Source organism: Pelobates fuscus, chromosome 6 (assembly GCF_036172605.1).
Source record: "Pelobates fuscus isolate aPelFus1 chromosome 6, aPelFus1.pri, whole genome shotgun sequence".
NCBI lineage: Eukaryota > Metazoa > Chordata > Amphibia > Anura > Pelobatidae > Pelobates > Pelobates fuscus.
Window position 1 is genome coordinate 106,035,804 of NC_086322.1, and position 20,655 is coordinate 106,056,458.

Below are 20,655 nucleotides of genomic sequence, written 5' to 3' on the forward strand. Positions count from 1 at the left end.
TGTTATTTATTGTATTGCACACTGTGTATTCATTTATCCAGTGTAATGTCTGTGCACAAACACCTATAAATTACTTCATTATTTTGTAGTACCTTCATTAAGCTCTAGTAACAATTAATGAGGTGACAGCATTAGTCAATTTCATTGAGTTTTGTAATGGGACTGGCCATGAAAGGTGTATGCAGCATTTACAATAAATTATGTGAAAATGTTCAGGGTCACTAGAGAGATAAAAAGAGGGTTTTAGAAACTGAGCTCTTACCAGCCTATAAAAAAAAAGCACTTCGGCAGCTCAGCGTGGATGGGTAACTCTGTGAGGGACTGGCCTACACAGACTGGTAGGCATGCAAGCTTACTTGTCATATGCCCTCTCGGAAACTCCCTTCTCACACCGCGTCACTCACTCTCTTGTATAGCTAAGAATGATTCCACTGTGTAACCGTAAAAGACTCTATGAATACAGATTAATTTTTTTGTAATTATATATTTAATAAAAAATGATATGCAATTACAAAATAAAAAGTTGTTCGTCTTTGCTAAATTAAATTTCTATTAAACATTTTCTGTCAGTCAGCTAACACAATGCAAAAGCTTTCAACTTATGGGATGTTTTTAGCTCATTTTATTTCTTGACATTTTTTAAAAATCATGCTTTTAACTGCAGGCTGTTTGTAAGGATGGATTAATTGCATCCTGTGTCATCTCGACATGATGTTTGCTAGTATAACGATATACTGAGCAGTTCTTCAGAAAAAAAAGTCAAAAATATAATCAAAATGAATTCAGATATAACTATAACTCTGTGCTTGTCTTTGGAGAATTAAAACAAAGTAGTTTTTTTTTTGATTCTTTAAACTTACATGGACAAAGCACAGATTCTCTGGCTCGAGATACTATTCAAACAAGAACATAGCACACAGTACATAACATCAAAAACAACAGACCATTGTTTATTGGAAATTTTACAAATATGTGGCGCTTGTATATATTACCATACCTTGTTTGGATCTATTCACACATCTAAGGCTTAATCTAGCAAATAAATGAGGACGTTTCTCTATGACAAGCAAAGTCTTCTGTTTGGATGTAAGGAAGTACTTCTGTGGATTTTAATTGCACCATAATCCATTTCCCCAATGAACTTCAAAGGCCACACACTCCTCTCTTTACTGTGATTTCAATTGCTCTCATCAGCCTGAAAGTTTAAAGCATGATCAAATTTGTTCTTCAATCACTTGAGCCCTGTTAATAAACTATTCTGTATGCTCACTCATCCATCCTAGGATTTTGCAACTTCTTTGAGATGTCTTCAAGAGGAGCATAGAAAGACATCTTTGATTGCAAACAGGCCCTAGGGATAAACTTTAGCACCACTTGCTTTAAACCTCCACTGAGTATAACAGGTGACATGTGCAATCCCCCCCTACTTCCCCCTACCTCTCGGGCCTAGTCTGTTCGTCACAAAGGGAACTTTGAAACAACAGACAAACAAAATCGTCCTAATTCTCAGAGCATTTTAAGTCTCTCCTGACGAAGCTGTGATTCTTTCACTTCCTCTTTTGAAGTATAGCACAACTCTCCATTGAACTTTTCCAGGATTAGTTTGGAAACCACTTTCTTTAACAATAGGAGCAGTGCCCCAATGATAATTGATGGGGTAACCCCTTCACTGCTTGAAAGGCCTTTAAAGCAAATCAGGAAGAGAGCATAGGATAAAGAAAAAATATATATTAAAGCCTCTATCCTGTTTTTTTTTTGTTTTGTTTTTTCAGATTACGTTTTTATAGAACTTACACCTGGGCATCAATTGAATGGTGGTATTATTTGGTCTGGAGACCTCCTGGTTTCTGAGATACTTGACAGTTGTACTATGTTGCTTCTTAGTGCATGACAGGAAATTAAAAATAGACGCTAAATCTCCTAGTTCCCACGGTTCACTAAGATCGTGATGATGACTGCTATTGGACATGAAGAATGAAAGAATTTATTGTCTAAGGGAAGGCTCTCAGGAGCTCGACGTGTAAACCATGTCTGCGGTTCATACATTAACTGAAATGCATGCAGTCCACAAAATAGTCAATCCAAAAGAATGTTCTTAAAGGGACACTATAGTCACCAGAACAACTACATCTTATTAAATTTGTTCTGGTGAGTAGAATCATTACCTTCAGGCTTTTTGCTGTAAACACTGTCTTTTCAGAGAAAATGCAGTGTTTACATTACAACCTAGTGATAACTTCACTGGCCACTCCTCAGATGTCTGTTAGAGATCCTTCCTGGGTCATGGCTGCCTAAAATGCATCCAAACATTCAGTGTCTCCTCCATCTGCATGTAGACACTGAACTTTCCTCATAGAGATTCATTGATTCAATTCATCTCTATGAGGAGATGTTGATTGGCCAGGGCTGTGTTTGAATCATGCTGGCTCTGCCCCTGATCTGCCTCCTTGTCAGTCTCAGCCAATCCTATGGGGAAGCACTGTGATTGGACCAGGCTACCACTTCTGATGATGTCAGCAGACTGCTTGTTTTTCTGAGGCAAACAGCATGCAGATCTACAGCTTCAGGCTTCAATACAGTAAGATGTTGCTATATTTATGGAGGCATGAGGGACTCAGGGGGGCTGGATGGTGGTTTTAACACTATACGGTTAGGAATACATGTTTGTGTTCCTGACCCTATAGTGATCCTTTAAATTTGGTCTTTTTGGCCAGACTACTATCTGTTTGTTTGTGGTGCCAATATGATATTACCATATAACATTTTATAACTACATACCTTGGTAAAATATTTAAACACTTTGCACTGAGATAGCTCTGACTCCAGTGATCGGTCAGGGAGCAACTCAGCAAATAGTTCCAAGGGACCTGGTAGCCTTATTCCAGATGCCAGTAGCCAGTATCTCTGATGAACTCTAGTGGTTTACTATGGAACAGGCAGTACATTTTAAAATGAGGGACCATATCTCTCTTTCCATGAGTTCTGAATGGTCATTGACCTACATGGACATTGACAAGCATATTTAAGGAGTGGGACATTGCAAACAATTTTTAAGTGATTGGATGACTAGATTGTTACATGGAGCATAAACACAAGTTATATTACATTGAGTTGCTGTGGCACCCTCTGACACTTGTGGGAACCGAAAATGGACATTTGGAAGGTATGCAGTTGGTAAGTTTCCATTTGTGTTTTTTTTGATTACTCTATAGCAAATACCTGGATGCTATATTACCAGTCCCTGATAAGACCTGAGAAATAAATCAAAATGATCAATACCAACACATTTAATAACCGATTTGCTATTAGGCTAATACATGAATTCTGTGTCACAAAAAATTGCAAATATTTTTTTTTTCAATTTAAATTTAGGTCTCTCGATATCTCTAGCGATTTTAATTAGTTTTAGAGTAACCATAATAGTTCAGTAGAGAATATACAAATCATGAGAATTGCAGAATATTATGTTAGATTTTTGCACTGATCTAATTATATTTTTTATTGACAACAGGTTTTCAGGAAGTGGCCCTCCCGTTTCATAAATTCTAAATAATACTGACAAACCTGACTAAAATAGTGCCTTTTATAACATAGTCTCAGCTCACCCTGATGTAGACAGTATAACTCAATATACTTACCTTTTTTTTGTGTGCAAATTTCACTAACAATTACTTTTTAGATAATCGAGAACATATAAACACATTATCTTTAGAACATCATTTTACATTCCAAAAACTCTTACATTGTCAAGTTCATTAACCATGCATTTTAACTATGAATGCAGCTACACTCTGAAGATGCAGACTACACCAATAGAGCAATTTATGAATGTAATTAGGTTTCATACCTGGCATAGACCACTTTTCAGGTTAGTTTAAATGATAGCTCAACCTGTGTCCAAAAAAACAATACAAACGGGAAGTGATTTAAAAGCCGACGCCGCTACAAGCTATCTTTTGACCTCCATGCACTAGTAGAGTCTATAAGATTGTTTGAGGGATCAGTGAATATTTTGATAGCATGGGCATCAAACTAGGTTCATTTCCACATTCTGTTTACTTTCTGAATGGCTACAATGAATACATTATGGAGCAGAACAATACAAAATGAGGACCCATCAAAAATAATTAATCAGGAGAGGGGGGCGGAGCCGAGCCACGAAGCGGAGAAGTCGCATGGGGCTGCAGCTCCCGCGGAAAAAGCAAACTTTTGCCCATTACAGCCCATTAAATCTCCTCCAAATCACCACAGGTGAAAGAGAGACGGCAGAACCGATATGGGGCGCAAATCTAAGAAAGCGAAGCCCGATCAGCCAAGCCAGAGCCAAGACATTGGGGCCCTGTGGAGACAGGCCAGCGAGGCGGCAAGGCCCAAAATGGCCGACCATACTGACACATATTCCGACTTCTCGGACGATTTCTATCAGGAAGAAGAAGTCCCAATGACCACACACTTACCTACACCGGGGACCAAACCTCCAGACCCGGACAACGCTCCGGTGACCACTTCAGTGCTAAAAACCCTGTTGGCAGGCCTCCAGACCACGCTACAGGCGGACATGGCTGCCCTACGCACGGAGCTACAGGGCATGAACGGAAGGCTGGAAACCCTGGAAGATGCCTCTGTGGCGCGAGATGCGCAAATCACCGCAATGCAGGCGGAAATTACTAACCTACAACACAAAACTGAGGAATATGATCGACGGTTCGCCGCTGCAGAGGAAGAGCGCAGAGCCACTAATATAAAGGTACGGGGGCTGCCGGAAGATATACCGGCAGAGGAGCTGCCGCACTTAGTCCGCAGGCTCCTGACGGAGCTACTCATGCCGAAGCAATCCAAAAATATCCCAGTTGACTCCGTATTCAGGGTCCCAAAACCGGCTAAAGCCCCGACCTCCGCAACCCGTGATCTTATAGTCCGCTTCCACCACCGCAAGGACAAGGCCACACTCCAGGCAGCGCTTAAGAATAGAACCCAGGTCTCATTCGAAGGACATTCCTTAACCTTCTTCGCCGACGTAACTGGCGGCACACTAGCTTGGAGGGGGTCCCTGAAGTCATTCACTACCCTCCTCAGGCAACGGGACATTAAATACAGGTGGCGCCTTGATCGATCGCTTATAGTCATGAAAGGGGAAGACAAACATGTGGTGTACACGCTGCAGGGGGCAAGAGACCTGCTGCACATTTTAGGACTACCCCAAGATGCTATTCCTGGACCGGCACACCATGAGAACCCAAGCCAGCAACACAGATGGGACCCAGAGCGCACCAAAATATTCGTACCACGTCGACCTAGACAGACCCCCTCTGAAAATAAAGGCACTTGAACAGGCCCCGAAGACCCTCAAACTGCAGACCATTCTGATCGGGACTATAGGTCACTCGACCTCATTAGGACAATATGACTTGCTTTGTGGACCAATCTAGCCTCACCGATGACCTTTCTGTTGTTTTACTGTGAAATTTATTAACGTTTTTATTGTTGTATGGCAAATGTCCACACACCACAGCTTACTCATGCATACGCCCTCACCGGCACCTCACCTAACCCAACCCACCCTCAATTACACCTCGACATACGTGGAGCTCCTCCCCTCCCCCCCTCCCCGGCCATGGGTAGCCGCGGGGGGGTGGGCGACGAGGCAGTGACCAGGTACAACATACCCAAACTTTGCAATCAGATACACATCTGAGCACAACAAGATACACTTCACAATTTATATAAGCATCATATCGGTTTATACAATGTAGTGTTGTATTATGTTATATAGACTCGAGACGTCTCTCTAAAACGAGTCCACTTTCTATACACGCTAAAACAAGCGATATCACGAGGTGAAACGTTTAGAATTTCTGTTTTGTTTTATTTCACTACAACCTATTTTTATTCAAGCCTCTCTTGCCAATTAATGGCTTGGTATACAATAAGTTAGATGACACCTGTGCAACTTAGCCAAAATGATACTCTAGATTACCCAAAGCTAGTTGCCTAGATACACCAGCGAAGTCACCCCTCAGCCAAGCTACAGAATGAACTGTTGGTCCCTCTGAGGTACGCTGAAACCAACGCGTTACCTAGCAAATGTCTTATTGTAGTTCATTTATTGTAGTTCATTTATTACTGCCTAACCTATTACTATGCTCTTCAAAAAAAACAAAATTTTGTGCAATTTCTTTCGGCCACTGTATTACTCGCATGTGTTCCAGTATAAATGCACGCTGTTGTGGCGTATGTAACTCGTATGTACTCCCTTGCACTCCAAAAATAAAGAATAAAAAAAAAAAAAAAAAATTAATCAGAATGAACAAAAAGCAGAACAAATGAAACCCGCAAAAAGGAACTGCAAAGACATATAGAAGTGATAGTTCATTGCTTAAATACTGCTTTCTGCAAAATATGAAATGTATCTGTTTTATTTAATGACTATACTAGTGTGGAGATGTGTCACCTTTTCAATATGGCAAAGTAACTTCATTGGCTCTCTTTGTGCAACTAATGACTAAATATTTCCTGCATTACTGTTTATAATATGCACTTAAAGGATGTGATACTCATTCTCTGCTGGAGAATTCACCTTAATGGAAAGTGCCAGCATAGCGTTTCTGCTCTCTTCTGACAATCTCTTTTAGCATACCTTAACATTGACCTTGTCATTTAGGAGACCAAATTCAATCACACCTGATTTTTCTCCACCTACTACAGTAGCCATCTATATCATTAGAAAATGTAATTATTTCTATACACTCTCTATTACAGATTGTAACTGTCTGGAAACTTACACCAAAATATGTATCCCCCTAAGCAAATTAAAGACAGGTCAGGCTTGTCAACCTCTGCTCTAGAATCCCCACACTGTGTATTATTAATAGATGTTCTACCTATGGCAAAATAATGAATCTGTAATATAGGTGTAGTTCATACTGGCCTTTTAATATAAGATTGGCAATGTTTTCTTGCTAGTCTGAAAAGATTTAATGAGTTCCACATTGGACAAATTGATATCCTGATTTTTGTATACCATAGAAAAAATGTAATAAATTAAATATGTTTGATTCAACAAAATGAAAAATGACTTTGCCAACATCAGTCCTGTTGGCGTCCTTATTTTTTAAAATTATATAAATACTGCTTTTTTCCCCTTTATTTTCTAGCAATGCTCTTTTAATGAACAGAAAACATAAATGGGCAAGTGTCTTGTCCTAAAAAGCAAGAAAATCAAATCAGAAAGTGAAAATATGACTTACCAGGCTCACTATCAGACTTGTTCTCATTTTCTGTGTCGGATAGCGTAAGGGCTGAATTGGAACGACTTGAAAGGCATGAACTGCGTCCGGATTTCACTCCTCTCCCCCAAAGCCTCATTGCATGTTCAGGGGAGATCACACTTTTGTTTTCAGTCTCAACATCGGAACCTGCACCAATAGAGTAGCCTCTGTGCGGGAGTCCCATATCAGCACCAAATGCCAGCCCTCGACGAGATGCTGGCTCGCAAATGCCCAGCTGCCTCAGGGTGAAGTTCTGCCCTAATGAAATTAAAACAGAAAGAGATAGAGATGAAAAATGGAAGGTGTCATAACCCAGGAAAGCTGAAAACCAAACAACCTGTTCTTTGTGTAAGTTACTCATGTATCCCATAAGATATTTTGAGTAAGATGCATGTGCTACGGTCAAGTAGATCCTTTTGTCATGAGCACTTTGCAGCTTCTAGAATGTATTCTTCTTGATGTCAACCATTTAAAGAATTTAAGAAGTGCTCTCAGGTGTCAAGAGAAACCAAAACATCAGACATGTTAAAAAAGGGTCAGTGCAATACATCAAAAGGAATTATACTTACATGCGTTCACTTTACTATAAAAAATAAATGTTTTCAAATATTTGGTTGGATTTTTTTTTTTTTCACAAGATATATTTGAAATATAAATGCTTTACTTTTCAGCATAATTTCCACAATATGTGCATTTAAATTGTCTATCTGTCTTTATGATATTATATTATATGTCGGTCTTGCTGTCTGACTGTCTGTTTACGTGTCTGTCTTTGAATGGATTTATATGATGAATAAAAAATGTCCTATGCACTTTCCTTCTACAGGTATATACACAGTCTAAAAATGTTAAATCCGTATAGTTTTATTTCTAGTTCCAATAAAACATTGCCATATTAAAGGTATTTAAAATATACACACATCCGTACAGTTGGGAATTTGTCTGTTCACAGATTTTGATGGAGGCAGAGTTGCTAACCTAGAGAAGTATGAACTCAAGATAGGGGGATGGAAGAAAAAAATGGAGTACCAGTGACACCAAAGGTGTAACTGGTGACGCCAAGAAAATGAGCGAGCCATCCAAAGAAGGGGCATGTCATCTTGGCATGAGTTCATGCCAGGCTGACTGACAGTGAGGATTGTGTATAGTCCTGAGGTGCTCTCTGCATAGTCCTAGTGCTAACAGAACACCTCTAGCTCGTGCAGGAGCTGTGCCAAATGCTGAAGTTCCCCGATGATCCTGGATGTGGGGTATAATGAAGAAAAGTGTGAAAGGAGCCTGAAATCCGGATGGTCCTGCTGGATTCTAGACTATTGGGAGGTATCTGTGTAATTTTGCCATGTGTGCAATGTGGAAATTTAATAACGTGAATTTTCTGGAATAAAATGAAATAACCTCAGAATATGACAGTGGAGTAAATCTGCATTGCTTTAGTGCGCAGGATAATCTGTTAAACCATTCCAAAAGTGTTTTACATATAAAATATACAAAGAGGAAATAAATGGAGAAAGCTGTTGATTCAACAGATATTCATCTTATTCATTTATATTTTTTTTAATCAACAACATAATGCCAGCAGACGTTATCTATTTTGCCAAGGAAAACTGCATGTTAATGTATTAGGGACAAAGCAGTAATACATCAAGCTTTCAGAGAAATCACTCTATCCCAGTGTTTTGTCATATGGTGCTTTTTAATGGAAATCTCACTTGCCTCTGTTTGTTTTACATAGCTAGGAAACAGAGCGTACAATTCTCTGTACTTCTTATTTCTAATTGCACCAAATAAACTGGAGTTTGGGTTTTTGCAGGCACCCTTCATATTGCATTTCTTTTAACTAATTCAGGTTCTCAGTCTAAGAGCTATAAACCTCTCCATAACCACAGAGATTTAGTCTCAGCCTTTCTAGAGTGTCCAACAGAAACTCAGAATAGAGTTTGAAACGCATTATTAGAGAATCGCTGACAGCTCTACTTTGCAACCACAATTATTTCATCACTTTTTTGCTTTTTGATTTTAACCAGGTGGAATAATAGTGTTTAAATGTATTATATTGTTACATATCATGGGCTTAATGATCCATGAGTATGTTATCCAAAACCTACATTGTATATTGTCTAATAAAAAAATGTTCAGATTCTTTCCAACACTAGAGCTTAAAGGAACACTCCAAGCACCATAACAATTACAGTGTGCCATACTGCTAAGACTCAGTACCCTAGATAAAAGCACTAGCATAAAGTTACCTTTAAAAAGTCTCCATCCATCTGAAGTTCTATCCAGTTTAACCCCTTAAGGACCAAACTTCTGGAATAAAAGGGAATCATGACATGTCACACATGTCATGTGTCCTTAAGGGGTTAAATGCACTCATTTAGGCCTCACTTTAATTAGATGAGCCCCTATCTCTTGCAATTGAATAGCATTTTTCCCACTGATGTCGATGAAGCTTATCTCAGTATCGTTCAGGTTATTGTTAAATATAATTTTCTATTTAGAAAGCAATCTGATACTGATACCCCTTCGTGCCATCTTTCTGTAGAATAAATCACACTAGATGACATTAGTTCAAGTCCCTGTGAACCTCTTTCCTGCAAATGTGACACCCTTTCTCTTGAAAGCTCAATGACCGTATTTGCATTACTATCCCATATAGGAATCCTATGCTTCTTCTTTGGTGTCATGATCGATCAAGGAAAGTAGGAAAACTTCAGGAAAAACATATAACCTAAATCAAAACCAAATAGCAAAATTTAGACAACAATACTTAAAATAATACTACAAGCACTCAGACCACTGACCAACTCGAAATGAGGTGGTCTGGGTGCCATGTACCCCTTTGTAACCCTGCAGTTGAAAACATTGCTGCTCTGCAGTAATGGCAATGTTAACATTGCATGGTTAACCTGCCTCTTGTGGCTGTCAATACGTTGATTTAAAGCACTGCTATTTTAGCCAAATGGGCCGCATGGTTGGTGCTGCCAATGCTGCAATCAGAAATGTTGGGGCCCCTTACACAGCTCAAGGTCTGGGCCCCTAAGGGTCTGGGAGTGGGCCCCCTTGGGTCTGCCCCTGAGTCCTCTCTCAAGGCCCACCTTGAGTCCACCCACAAGGATGCAGTGTGTGTGTGGAGTGGATGCAGTGTGTTTATAGTGAACGTAGAATTTGTGGAGTGGATACAGTGTGTTTGTTTAGTGAATGCAGTGTGTGTATAGTTGATGCAGAGTGTTTGTATATTGGATGTAATGTGTTTATAGTGGAAGCAGAATGTGTGTGTGGTGAATGCAATGTGTGTATAGTGGACACGTGTGTGTGTGGTGAATGCAATGTGTGTGTGTATGTGTAGTGGATGCAGTGTGTGTGTGTGTGTGTGTGTGTGTGTAGTGGATGCAGAGGGTGTGTATAGGGGATGGGGTGTGTGTAGTAGATGAAGTGTGTGTATAGTGGGCACGTGTGTGTGTGTGTGCAATGCAATGTGTGTGTGTGTGTAGTGGATGCAGTGTGTGTGTAGTGAATGAAAAGGGTGTGTGTAGAGGATGGGGTGTGTGTAGTAGATGCAGTGTGCGCAGGGCCGGATTAAGAGCCCAGTGGGCCTGGAGCTGACAATTATGATGGGCCTAATTACGGAATCTTATCGACCAAAAACACTAAAACAGTCATACCTCCCAAGCATCATGTATCTGATGGAGATGGTGCTGGAAGGAAACTCAAAGGATGCAGCTATAAGAAAACACATACTCTATGCTAATCTCCCTCTAATTTATGCGTTCATCTTATAAGTAAATCCATACCCCCTAACAGCAGTGTCCAGTGAAGCAGGAAATCAATGGGCGCGGTAAAAGGGTGTGCCACTGGCACGAATCACGTGACCAGACCTGCCAAAAGGGGTGAACATGCCCAGAAAGGGGGCATGTTTGTCCAAAGAATTGGAAGGTCAGCCTGGCATGAATGCATGTCAGGCTGCCCGCCAATCCTGCAGGCTGTCCAACTAAGGGCATACTATGCAGGCAGCACCCTGAGCTTGACATAAATGTGTCTAATGATGCGCTCACTCCATGCTTTCTTAGGACTGTACCCTAGCACTCGCTGGTCCACTAGTCTCCTTACCTTCTTACTAGCAGGCAGAAGTTCCTGGTATATAGTCTGAGACAGAGAAAAGGTGAGTGTAGAATAAAGGGGACATGCCACAGTGTTAAAGAGACCAACGTCTGCATTACCTAAACTAATTTTATTATCAGCCAGTCCACACAAGTTTTATTCCCATACATCCCTCTCAAGCTTCCAAACATAAAGGGACACTATAGTCACCAGAACAACTACAGCTTATTGTATTTGTTCTGGTAAGTAGAATCATTCCATTCAAGCTTTTTGCAGTAAACACTGTGTTTTCAGAGAAAATAACTCCACTGGCCGCTCCTTAGATGACTGCTAGAGGTGCTTCCTGGGGCAGTACTGCCTAGTGTGCAGCACTGCCATTCAGTGTCTCCACCCTCTGCATGCAGACACTGAACTTTCCTCATAGAGATGCATTGATTCAATTTATCTTTATGATGAGATGCTGATTGGCCAGGGCTATGTTGGACTTGTGCTAGCTCTGCCCCTGATCTGCCTAGTTGACAGCCTCAGCCAATCCTATGGGGAAGTATTGTAATTTGCTCAGACCACCACTTCTGATGATGTCAGCAGACAGTCTGTTCACAGGCAGAGCCAGCAGTTGCAGACTTGAATACAAGTAATATTTTATTATATTTAGGGAGGTAAGAACAGGCCAGGGTGGTGGTTTTAACATAATAGGGTCAGAAATACATGATTGTGTTCCTGACCCTATAGTGCTCCTTTAAGCAAGAGTATGTGAAGAGTAGTTAAGGTTGCCACCTTTCTTGGAAAAATATACCAGCCTTAATCATTTGTATAATTAATTAGTTAAGCGTGACACCACATGATGTAAATCACAAGGAGTGACATCAGAGAAAATTCTGTAAAATCACCAACAAACTACTCACAGTTTGATTCTGCTGTATAGATGGATTGCTCCCAGTGTCTCCCTGTCTCTCAGTGTCTCAGTGTCGCAAGTCACCCAGTGTCTCAGTGTCCCTATGTATCACAGTGTCAGTGTCCCCATGTCACCCAGTCCCCTAGTTTCCCAGTATCTGTGTCCCCATTTCTCCCAATGTCTCAGTGTGTCCCCATGTCACTAGGATACTGGGGACACAGTGAGACCCGGGGACACTAGAGACATGGTGACGGGGACACTAGAGACATGGGGACACAGAGAACCGGGGAAACTGGGAGACATGGGGACACTGGGAGACACAGAGACATTTAGGGAAACTGGGAGAAATGGGGACACTGAGACACTAGGGACACAGACACTGGTAGACATGGGGACACTGACACATTTGGGGACACTAAGACACTAGGCACACAGAGACATGGAAACAGACACTGGGATACTAGGGGACACTGGCTGGGAGACAGACACTTGGGGACACTAGGGACATGGGGACAGTTGGGACATAGACATGGGGACACTGGGACATATAGGGACACTGGGAGACATGGGGACACTAGGCCTACTGAGACACTAGGAACACAGACACTGGGAGACATGGGGACACTGAAACATTTGGGGACACTAAGACACTAGGGACAGAGAGACATGGGAACACAGACACTGGGAGACTAGGGGACACTGGCTGGGAGACAGGCACTTGGGGACACTGGGAGACATGGGGACAGTTGGGACATAGACATGGGGACACTGGGACATATAGGGACATTGGGAGACATGGGGACACTAGGCACACTGAGACACTAGGAACACAGACACTGGGAGACATGGGGACACTGAAACATTTGGGGACACTAAGACACTAGGGACACAGAGACATGGGAACACAGACACTGGGAGACTAGGGGACACTGGCTGGGAGACAGACACTTGGGGACAGTTGTGGACATAGACATGAGGACACTGGGACATATAGGGACACATGGGGTCACTAGGTACACTGAGAGACATGGGACACAGACACTGGGAGACTTGGGGAAACACACTAGGGACACTGGCTGGAGGACATGGGGACTCTGGGAGACATGGGGACATAGTGTCTCCGTGTCCCAATGTCTCAGTGTCTCCCAATGTCCCTATGTCTTACAGCATCCCCATGTGTCTCAGCATCCCCATGTGTCCCAGTGTCCCCATGTTTTCCAGTGTCCCCAAGTGTCTGTGTTCTCAGGTCTCCCAGTGTCTGTGTCCTAGTGTCTCAGTGTCCTCGTGTCTGTGTCACCATGTGTCCCCTAGTGTCCCCATATGTCCCCTAGTGTCTCAGTGTCGCCTAGTGTCAGTGCCCCCATGTTTTCCAGTGTCCCCAAGTGTCTCAGTGTTCCCAGGTCTGCCAGTGTCTGTGTCCCCTAGTGTGTTTCCCCGTGTCCCCTAGTGTCTCAGTGTCCCCACATGTCCCCTAGTGTCTCAGTGTCCCCATGTGTCCCTGCTGCCTTTCCCCCCATCCCTCACTTACCTGAGCTGTAGAGCTGCTGTCTGGACTCTGTGCTGTGTTGCTGCTCCCCCACAGATCAATGAGTAGTAGAGAGAGGCAGGGATATGCTGTAACTTCCTATCCCTGCCTCTCTCCACACACAGTGACCCCTACTGGCTGGTGCTGGTATTGCAGAGTAATCTATTTATTTTCTCATTTACTCTGAGAAAAATACATGCATTTGTATTGCTGGTATTACTGCAATACCGGCTGTGCCAGTAAAATACCAGTCAGGTGGCAAACCTAAGAGTAGTGTGTAAAAAAAAAAAAAAAAAAAAAAAAAATTTCTTTTTTTTTTTTTTTAAATGGGCCTATTCCATGGGCCTGGGCCTGGAGCTGCAGCTCCATCAGCCCCTATGTTAATCCGGCCCTGAGTGTGCGTGTATGCAGTTGATGCAGAGGGTATGTGTGTGGTGGATGCATTGTGTGTATAGTGGGTGCAGTTTGTGCTGCATTTTGTATAGGAAAGCACTGGACTGGCTGAGATCATCAACATTGATGTTTTCAGCCAAAGAGACGGAATGTTAAAAAGAGACTGGAGCTAAAGTGTAACAGTTTTTATCCCTGACAGTGCTGGCCTGGTCACCTAAACTGTGACGAGGGTTCTATAGCATTAGTAATATATATTTGTATTCCTATCATTATAGTATTCATTTAATTTGGATAACATTCTCCAACGCAACTACAGTCACAGCTTAGCTATTATACCCAATATATGTCAGTTTGATTTTTAGTATATTACTATTTAATTTTTAGATTTTTTTTTAGATTAAAATTTTAGATGTTTTTGTATATTAGTGAATGTGCATGAATACTTTTACTGTACTTAGTATACAGACAAAAGAAAAGTAAGTGTCAATATCAGCATGCATGCCAGTCAATCACATGGTGCTAAAAAACAAGATCCTGCAAGCCTCACTAAATTAAGAATCGCTAGAAATTCTAAGTGAACTTAAAAAAATGTAGGACAAAATAGCCAAATAAGAAAAAGTCAATTCTGTTTTAAGTTTGGTAATTTGGCTTTAAATTTGAAAATCACTTTAAATTCAGGTTGAATTCACAGCAATTCTCACTTTATTGAATTACCCTGCTAGTGCTTTGAGATTAATTATTAATGTGACACTGCCCCATCTCTGAAAAAGGAGTATTCCATAAAGATAGAATCACTCTATCTCTGTATATTTCCTCCGCCTGACTTTCTTAGACACTGGGTGGAGCTACAGTGTCAATCCGGACAGCTGTTGCCAGTGATGGCGGCAGTGAATCTGCTCTGTCTATTGAGGATCACGCATTATCATGGGATCCTCCATGCTGTACTCACTTGCATGTTGAATAAGACTGGCCGGAGGAACAAGGCCGCGCCTGCGAGGGACAGGTTAAGTTAAGTAAATTTCACTTTACCTGCACCCGTCGGCCACCGGACTACCAGCGTTGATGTCACTGTCAGGAGTCTTTGCAAATTCTGCAAAGTCCCCAGATGGTGACAGTGATGCTTTAGGGAATGGGCCTATTCATCAGAGCATAGCATGGCTCTGGCTCACTCCAGCACTGAAGGTGTGTGAACCATTATTTCATGTGGGTAATCATGCTGCATGATCATAATTGTGATCTCTAGAGTACTACTAAGCCAGATAGAAAGCTGGATGAGGAATACTATAGCTCACAGCAGCTGGGACCCAGAATCTGCCGGCCCTCGGATCAGACCAATACAGCTGAATCTTTATCTGCTACAATAAACACATAGAAACAAACGTGTCTGGCCAGCCCCCTTCCTCTAAGTATAATGGGTCATTGTATCAGTATCAGAGAATTGTGAACATTTCAAAAATTCTAGTTTGTCATTAGAAGCCATAGTCTGTCAGAGATGGAAGGCAAAAGGCACTTTGAACGCAAACAGTTTTAAGCTGTCTGTTAATTACTTTAGTGCTTTGATATCCTCAGTGGCTGGATTTCGATTTACCATTGTAAATGGATTACATTAATGAGACACAAACATTTTTAAAAAGTCTGTGATTAACACTGAATCAAACAGTACTTATCAACAAGTTTCTTGGAATGGAAACCATTCATCTATTGCAATTGTTTGCTTTTCCCCATTAGTGCCTGATGTCTCAATCCATCAAACATTCACTTAGTGGAGTTGTGCTTTTAAATACATTGGCTTACTCCCCTCTGCAAGGCGGAGAACACAATTTCCTTTTTATGAGCTCACCTACTTTATGCAAGATGCAGAGTCAGCTCGATTGACCACAAATATGAAATCAACAAAATGTTGGTTTAACTCCCAAGAGGCTTTGCAGTGCTGACCTAAGACCTATTTTCACGATAATTATCATTTACAAAACCAACAACCAGACATTTCCTTTCATTTTGCCCTCACAAACCGTGTTATCTCAGAGCTCAAAGGTTTTATTTTTATGTTGAATTGTAATAAAGAAAGGTCGCTTGTTTTGCAAATTGAACAAGGAAACTATTCAGCATAGTAAAGACATTATTAAAGAGCGAAATTATCTTAATTGAATACTTTATAGATTTCACTACATAAACAAAACTTGGCATACATATTTCATGATTATTATCTTAAGTGCTATAATGAAGGATCACTGCAACGAGCAAACTAGTTTTATTTTTTATTTTTGGTATAGCAGCTTTTCAATTTATGATGATAGTGCCATGTAGTCTGGGGTTTCAATGAGACATTTTATTAGGTCGGATGGGTTTTTTGTTATGCAATAAACAAAGTCAATTAATGGGTCACTTTAAAGAAGCACTTCAAACGCCTAAAGCACTTTAGCTCCCTGAAATGCTTTATGTGTGAAGTGTGTCTTCCTTTTTTTTAAATTTTTAATAAAGTGCTGATTTTAATTGATTAAGGGTTTACTGCAATCATCATAACCACAGCCACCCGCTTTAGAAGCTATGATGTCAGCAGTACCATGGCCCAGTCTCCCTATTTAGCAACTGTTTACCCCTTCACATTAGTTCCCACTGAGATCTGTTGTACCTAGTGATTTATCAATGTGCTTCTGGCTACAGCAAAGTCGCAGAAGCCGGGAGCCACAGCTGGCGCCATTCAATGGCTGAGAGTGGCAGCTGGCAATGATGAATGACTTTATGTGCAATGAAAGCTGCACAAAAATGAGATTAGCCAGCCTAATGTTAAGATGGCGGATTACACCCCAAATGGCATTGCTGAGGGTGAAGTTATATCTCCGGTAACAAAGGGATTAAGATCACTGCAACCACTTCAAATCACTGAGCATCACAAGGATTCAGACTCCAGGCACCATGACCACTTCAAATCCCCAAAGTGGTCATGGTGCCTGGAGTCACCATTTACACTTGTTACAGTGCCCTGGTAGTCAATCTGAAGAGTGTTTCTATTAATTACTGGTAGTTAAGCTTAGTGGAGCTAAACTCAACATCTTTTAAAGGAACACTATAGTCACCTAAATTACTTTAGCTAAATAAAGCAGTTTTAGTGTATAGATCATTCCCCTGCAATTTCACTGCTCAATTCACTGTCATTTAGGAGTTAAATCACTTTGTTTCTGTTTATGCAGCCCTAGCCACACCTCCCCTGGTTATGATTGACAGAGCCTGCATGAAAAAAAAAACTGGTTTCACTTTCTAACAGATGTAATCTACCTTAAATAATTGTATCTCAATCTCTAAATTGAACTTTAATCACATACAGGAGGCTCTTGCAGGGTCTAGCAAGCTATTAACATAGCAGGGGATAAGAAAATCTTAATTAAACAGAACTTGCAATAAAGAAAGCCTAAATAGGGCTCTCTTTACAGGAAGTGTTTTTGGAAGGCTGTGCAAGTCACATGCAGGGAGGTGTGACTAGGGTTCATAAACAAAGGGAGTTTACTCCTAAATGGCAGATGATTGAGCAGTGAGGCTGCAGGGGCATGTTCTATACACCAAAACTGCTTCATTAAGCTAAAGTTGTTTAGGTGACTATACTGTCCCTTTAAGGATCACAGGCCCCTCTGAATAACTCTCTCACTATATTTTCTAAAATATCCCTGTATCATGCTAGTGAGATAACTCACTTGGTCAATGTACCAATTGCTGGACCTATTCGGTCCTCAAATTTGCAGATTTCAATCCCTGCAGAGCCAAAAATCTCAAAATATTCCCCTAGAAAAGCACTTTACTATTTGTAAGTCCACCTGTGACAAACTCTGTATTTCCCTAGCCCAGTTAATTTTTTCCTGCATTCAGTAGTTGTATCTACCAAACACCGACCACCCCCTGACTCATTAAACTTCAAAATAACAACAAGATTAAGTGCTCTCCCTGGGTGGCCACCATTCGTATAATTGAACAACACATACACTGGAAAACGGTGTCCATCTTGTCTCCTGAAAGCGGGACTTGGACGTCGATTGTCAGGAAATATAAGTTGGACACTCGACCTCGTGAACACCGGTGATTTTATACGAACACCTGCTTCTATTCTTGACAAGCCAGGAGATAGGAAAAGTATGCATGTACATGAGGAATAATCGCTACCTGTGAGCCAGGTGAACCGTATGGTATTTTGTTCAGTTTGGGATTCCCAAAAGTGACCGACCGCTACTACTTTTCCAGTTTTACCCTTCATCAAGTCTTGACTGATGTTTGGGTACGTGAACAATGAAACAATTGATTTTTCTCATGACCTGCTTGGATTTCAGGAGAGTACAAACTAGCGTACTATGTAAACGGGCTATAATCACTAAAGCCTCTAGCAGTTTGGGAGTGTGTGAACTAACGTTATACCGCCTATATACATAACTTTTTCATTTTTTTATTGGTATTCTACATCACCTTTTAATTACAATAACAATTATTTATATAGAGCACCAACATATTCAGCAGCACTGTACAACAAGAAACATGACAAACATTTGATTCTAACAGAACACATATGACATATGGGAACAGAAGGTGAAAAGCGCCCTGCGAAAATGAGCTAATCATCATTTTTTTATTTGTCATCTGCATCACAATTCATCCTTTCTGCTTTCCTCTCTGAATAATGCATGTTCCCGATCTCCCTCTGTCCCTTCCTCTGAACCCATTTGTCTATGCCCATTCTCACTTGTATCTTGTAAGTAACAACAAAAGAATAAACAAACAATCAAAGTAGCAACAGTAACAGATATTGACTGCTTTAAAGGTGTCTTTACTTTACAGGTAATTCATTTATTTATTTCCCCTCTGACCATTTTGCTTTATCATTCCACCCTCAATTCGCGCAGACTCCCTCTATAATAGACCCTGCCAATACAAATTGGGCCAAAAGACCAATTTAATAATAAAGGTATACAGATTGCATGAATCTTTACTTGTTTCCAAATTAGAAATCAGTGATGATTATTTTAATAAGGAACTCAGCAAACCAGTCTTCTAATGAATATCTTTACTTACTAAAAGAGAAGGTATAAGCTGATGATCTAGTTTTATTGATTAATGCACCAACCATAGAACTTGTTCAAACTTACTGGCAGTATCTGCTCAGCCTTCCACCAATCTGAGGTTGACACGATGAGTACCATTAAGCTAGGTGATAATAATATCTCCGTCATGTGTCAGTTAGAAATTGAGAGTGCACATTAAGCGATTTGAGCCGCTTGAGAGAAAAGCTTCATATAGATTATTGTTAATAATATTGAAAAGCAACACTGTGTCCGTCAATTGTAACCTTTCTAAGAGCACCTTTTTTGTTTATCACGGGGATTAGTGTCACAGACAGATTTCGTATAACTAAGCTTCTCAAATGAAAGCCTCCTCTTCCAAGCCTGTTTGCTGTTCATAAAATGGTTATTTGAATATCGGTCTGAATCCTACAAGCTTACCTTTGCAGTCAGTCAATTTAATGCCTGCTTAAACGAGTACAATGTAAAAAGCAACTGCTTAATCAATAAAAATGTAAAACTAATTGACTGCTTAAAATTAAATCTAGTGCAATGATGATGAAAGTGCTTGTGACAATTATGAATGATCTAAATAACACAAGAATTACTACACTGTTCAAACGCAGAAGAAAAGGAAGGTGTTCCCGTTGCCTAGATAAATATACGTCCAGCTGTTTTATGCATAAAGATGAATGGAAAAATCATCTAGTAGATAAACGCATATGCAACACTTAACAGAAAGAGTATTATATATTTAATTGAATGTATTTGTATATTTAGATAGGTGCTGTATGACAACCAGGCTTGCAAGATGTCATAATGTTGTTCTTGCAGCTGCTCCTGGCGGCATATGGCTCATCATAGTATTCACGTTTTAATCCCCTTTCTTGCTGGTTCATAACTTAGAAAAAAAAAAAACTACAGACACAAAAGAACATTGAAATCTTTGTGTTGTGAATAAAGTCATTCCCACTATTTTAGGAAATCTTGCTGAGCGGTTCTCAAGCTATTTGATCCTCAAAGCGTCTTCCACCAAATACCACACTATGTTCTCAAAGGAACCTCAAACGTATCCAGATTGAGTTTACAACATTTGGCAAGGTAATGTAACATGAATCAAGTTACTTGCTGTTTAAATTCTTCTATTTTCCTTGTTTAATTTAAACCTTTTCTTTGGAACGTGCATACGATTCAGCAAACTTAAACAGGGCTGTGTGAACTAAATGTGGCAGTAAAATGAATTTTGTTACTAAAGAGAACACAGATAAATTAAGTGAGCATATCGTCAAAGTAGATAAAACACTGACAAATATTTTCTCTAATAGACATGCATGCCACAAGAATTCAGTTGTCTGAATTTTAGAATTTATTCAGACATACCAAATTTCTTTGATCTGTTGATGCAGTCCATCTGAATTTTGTTAAAATGATGTTTCA

General features: G+C 40.6%; 1 protein-coding gene across 6 annotated transcripts in view; it reads right to left on the reverse strand.

The window, feature by feature from the left end:
• TENM3 (teneurin transmembrane protein 3) overlaps nt 1-20,655 on the reverse strand; it is an 836,163-nt gene that overhangs the window by 527,996 nt on the left and 287,512 nt on the right. For all 6 annotated transcript variants that reach the window (XM_063458145.1, XM_063458151.1, XM_063458150.1 and 3 more), the window contains exon 4: nt 7,248-7,526. In XM_063458145.1, coding sequence (XP_063314215.1) covers nt 7,248-7,526 — 279 coding nt within the window. The remainder of the gene's footprint in view (nt 1-7,247; nt 7,527-20,655) is intronic.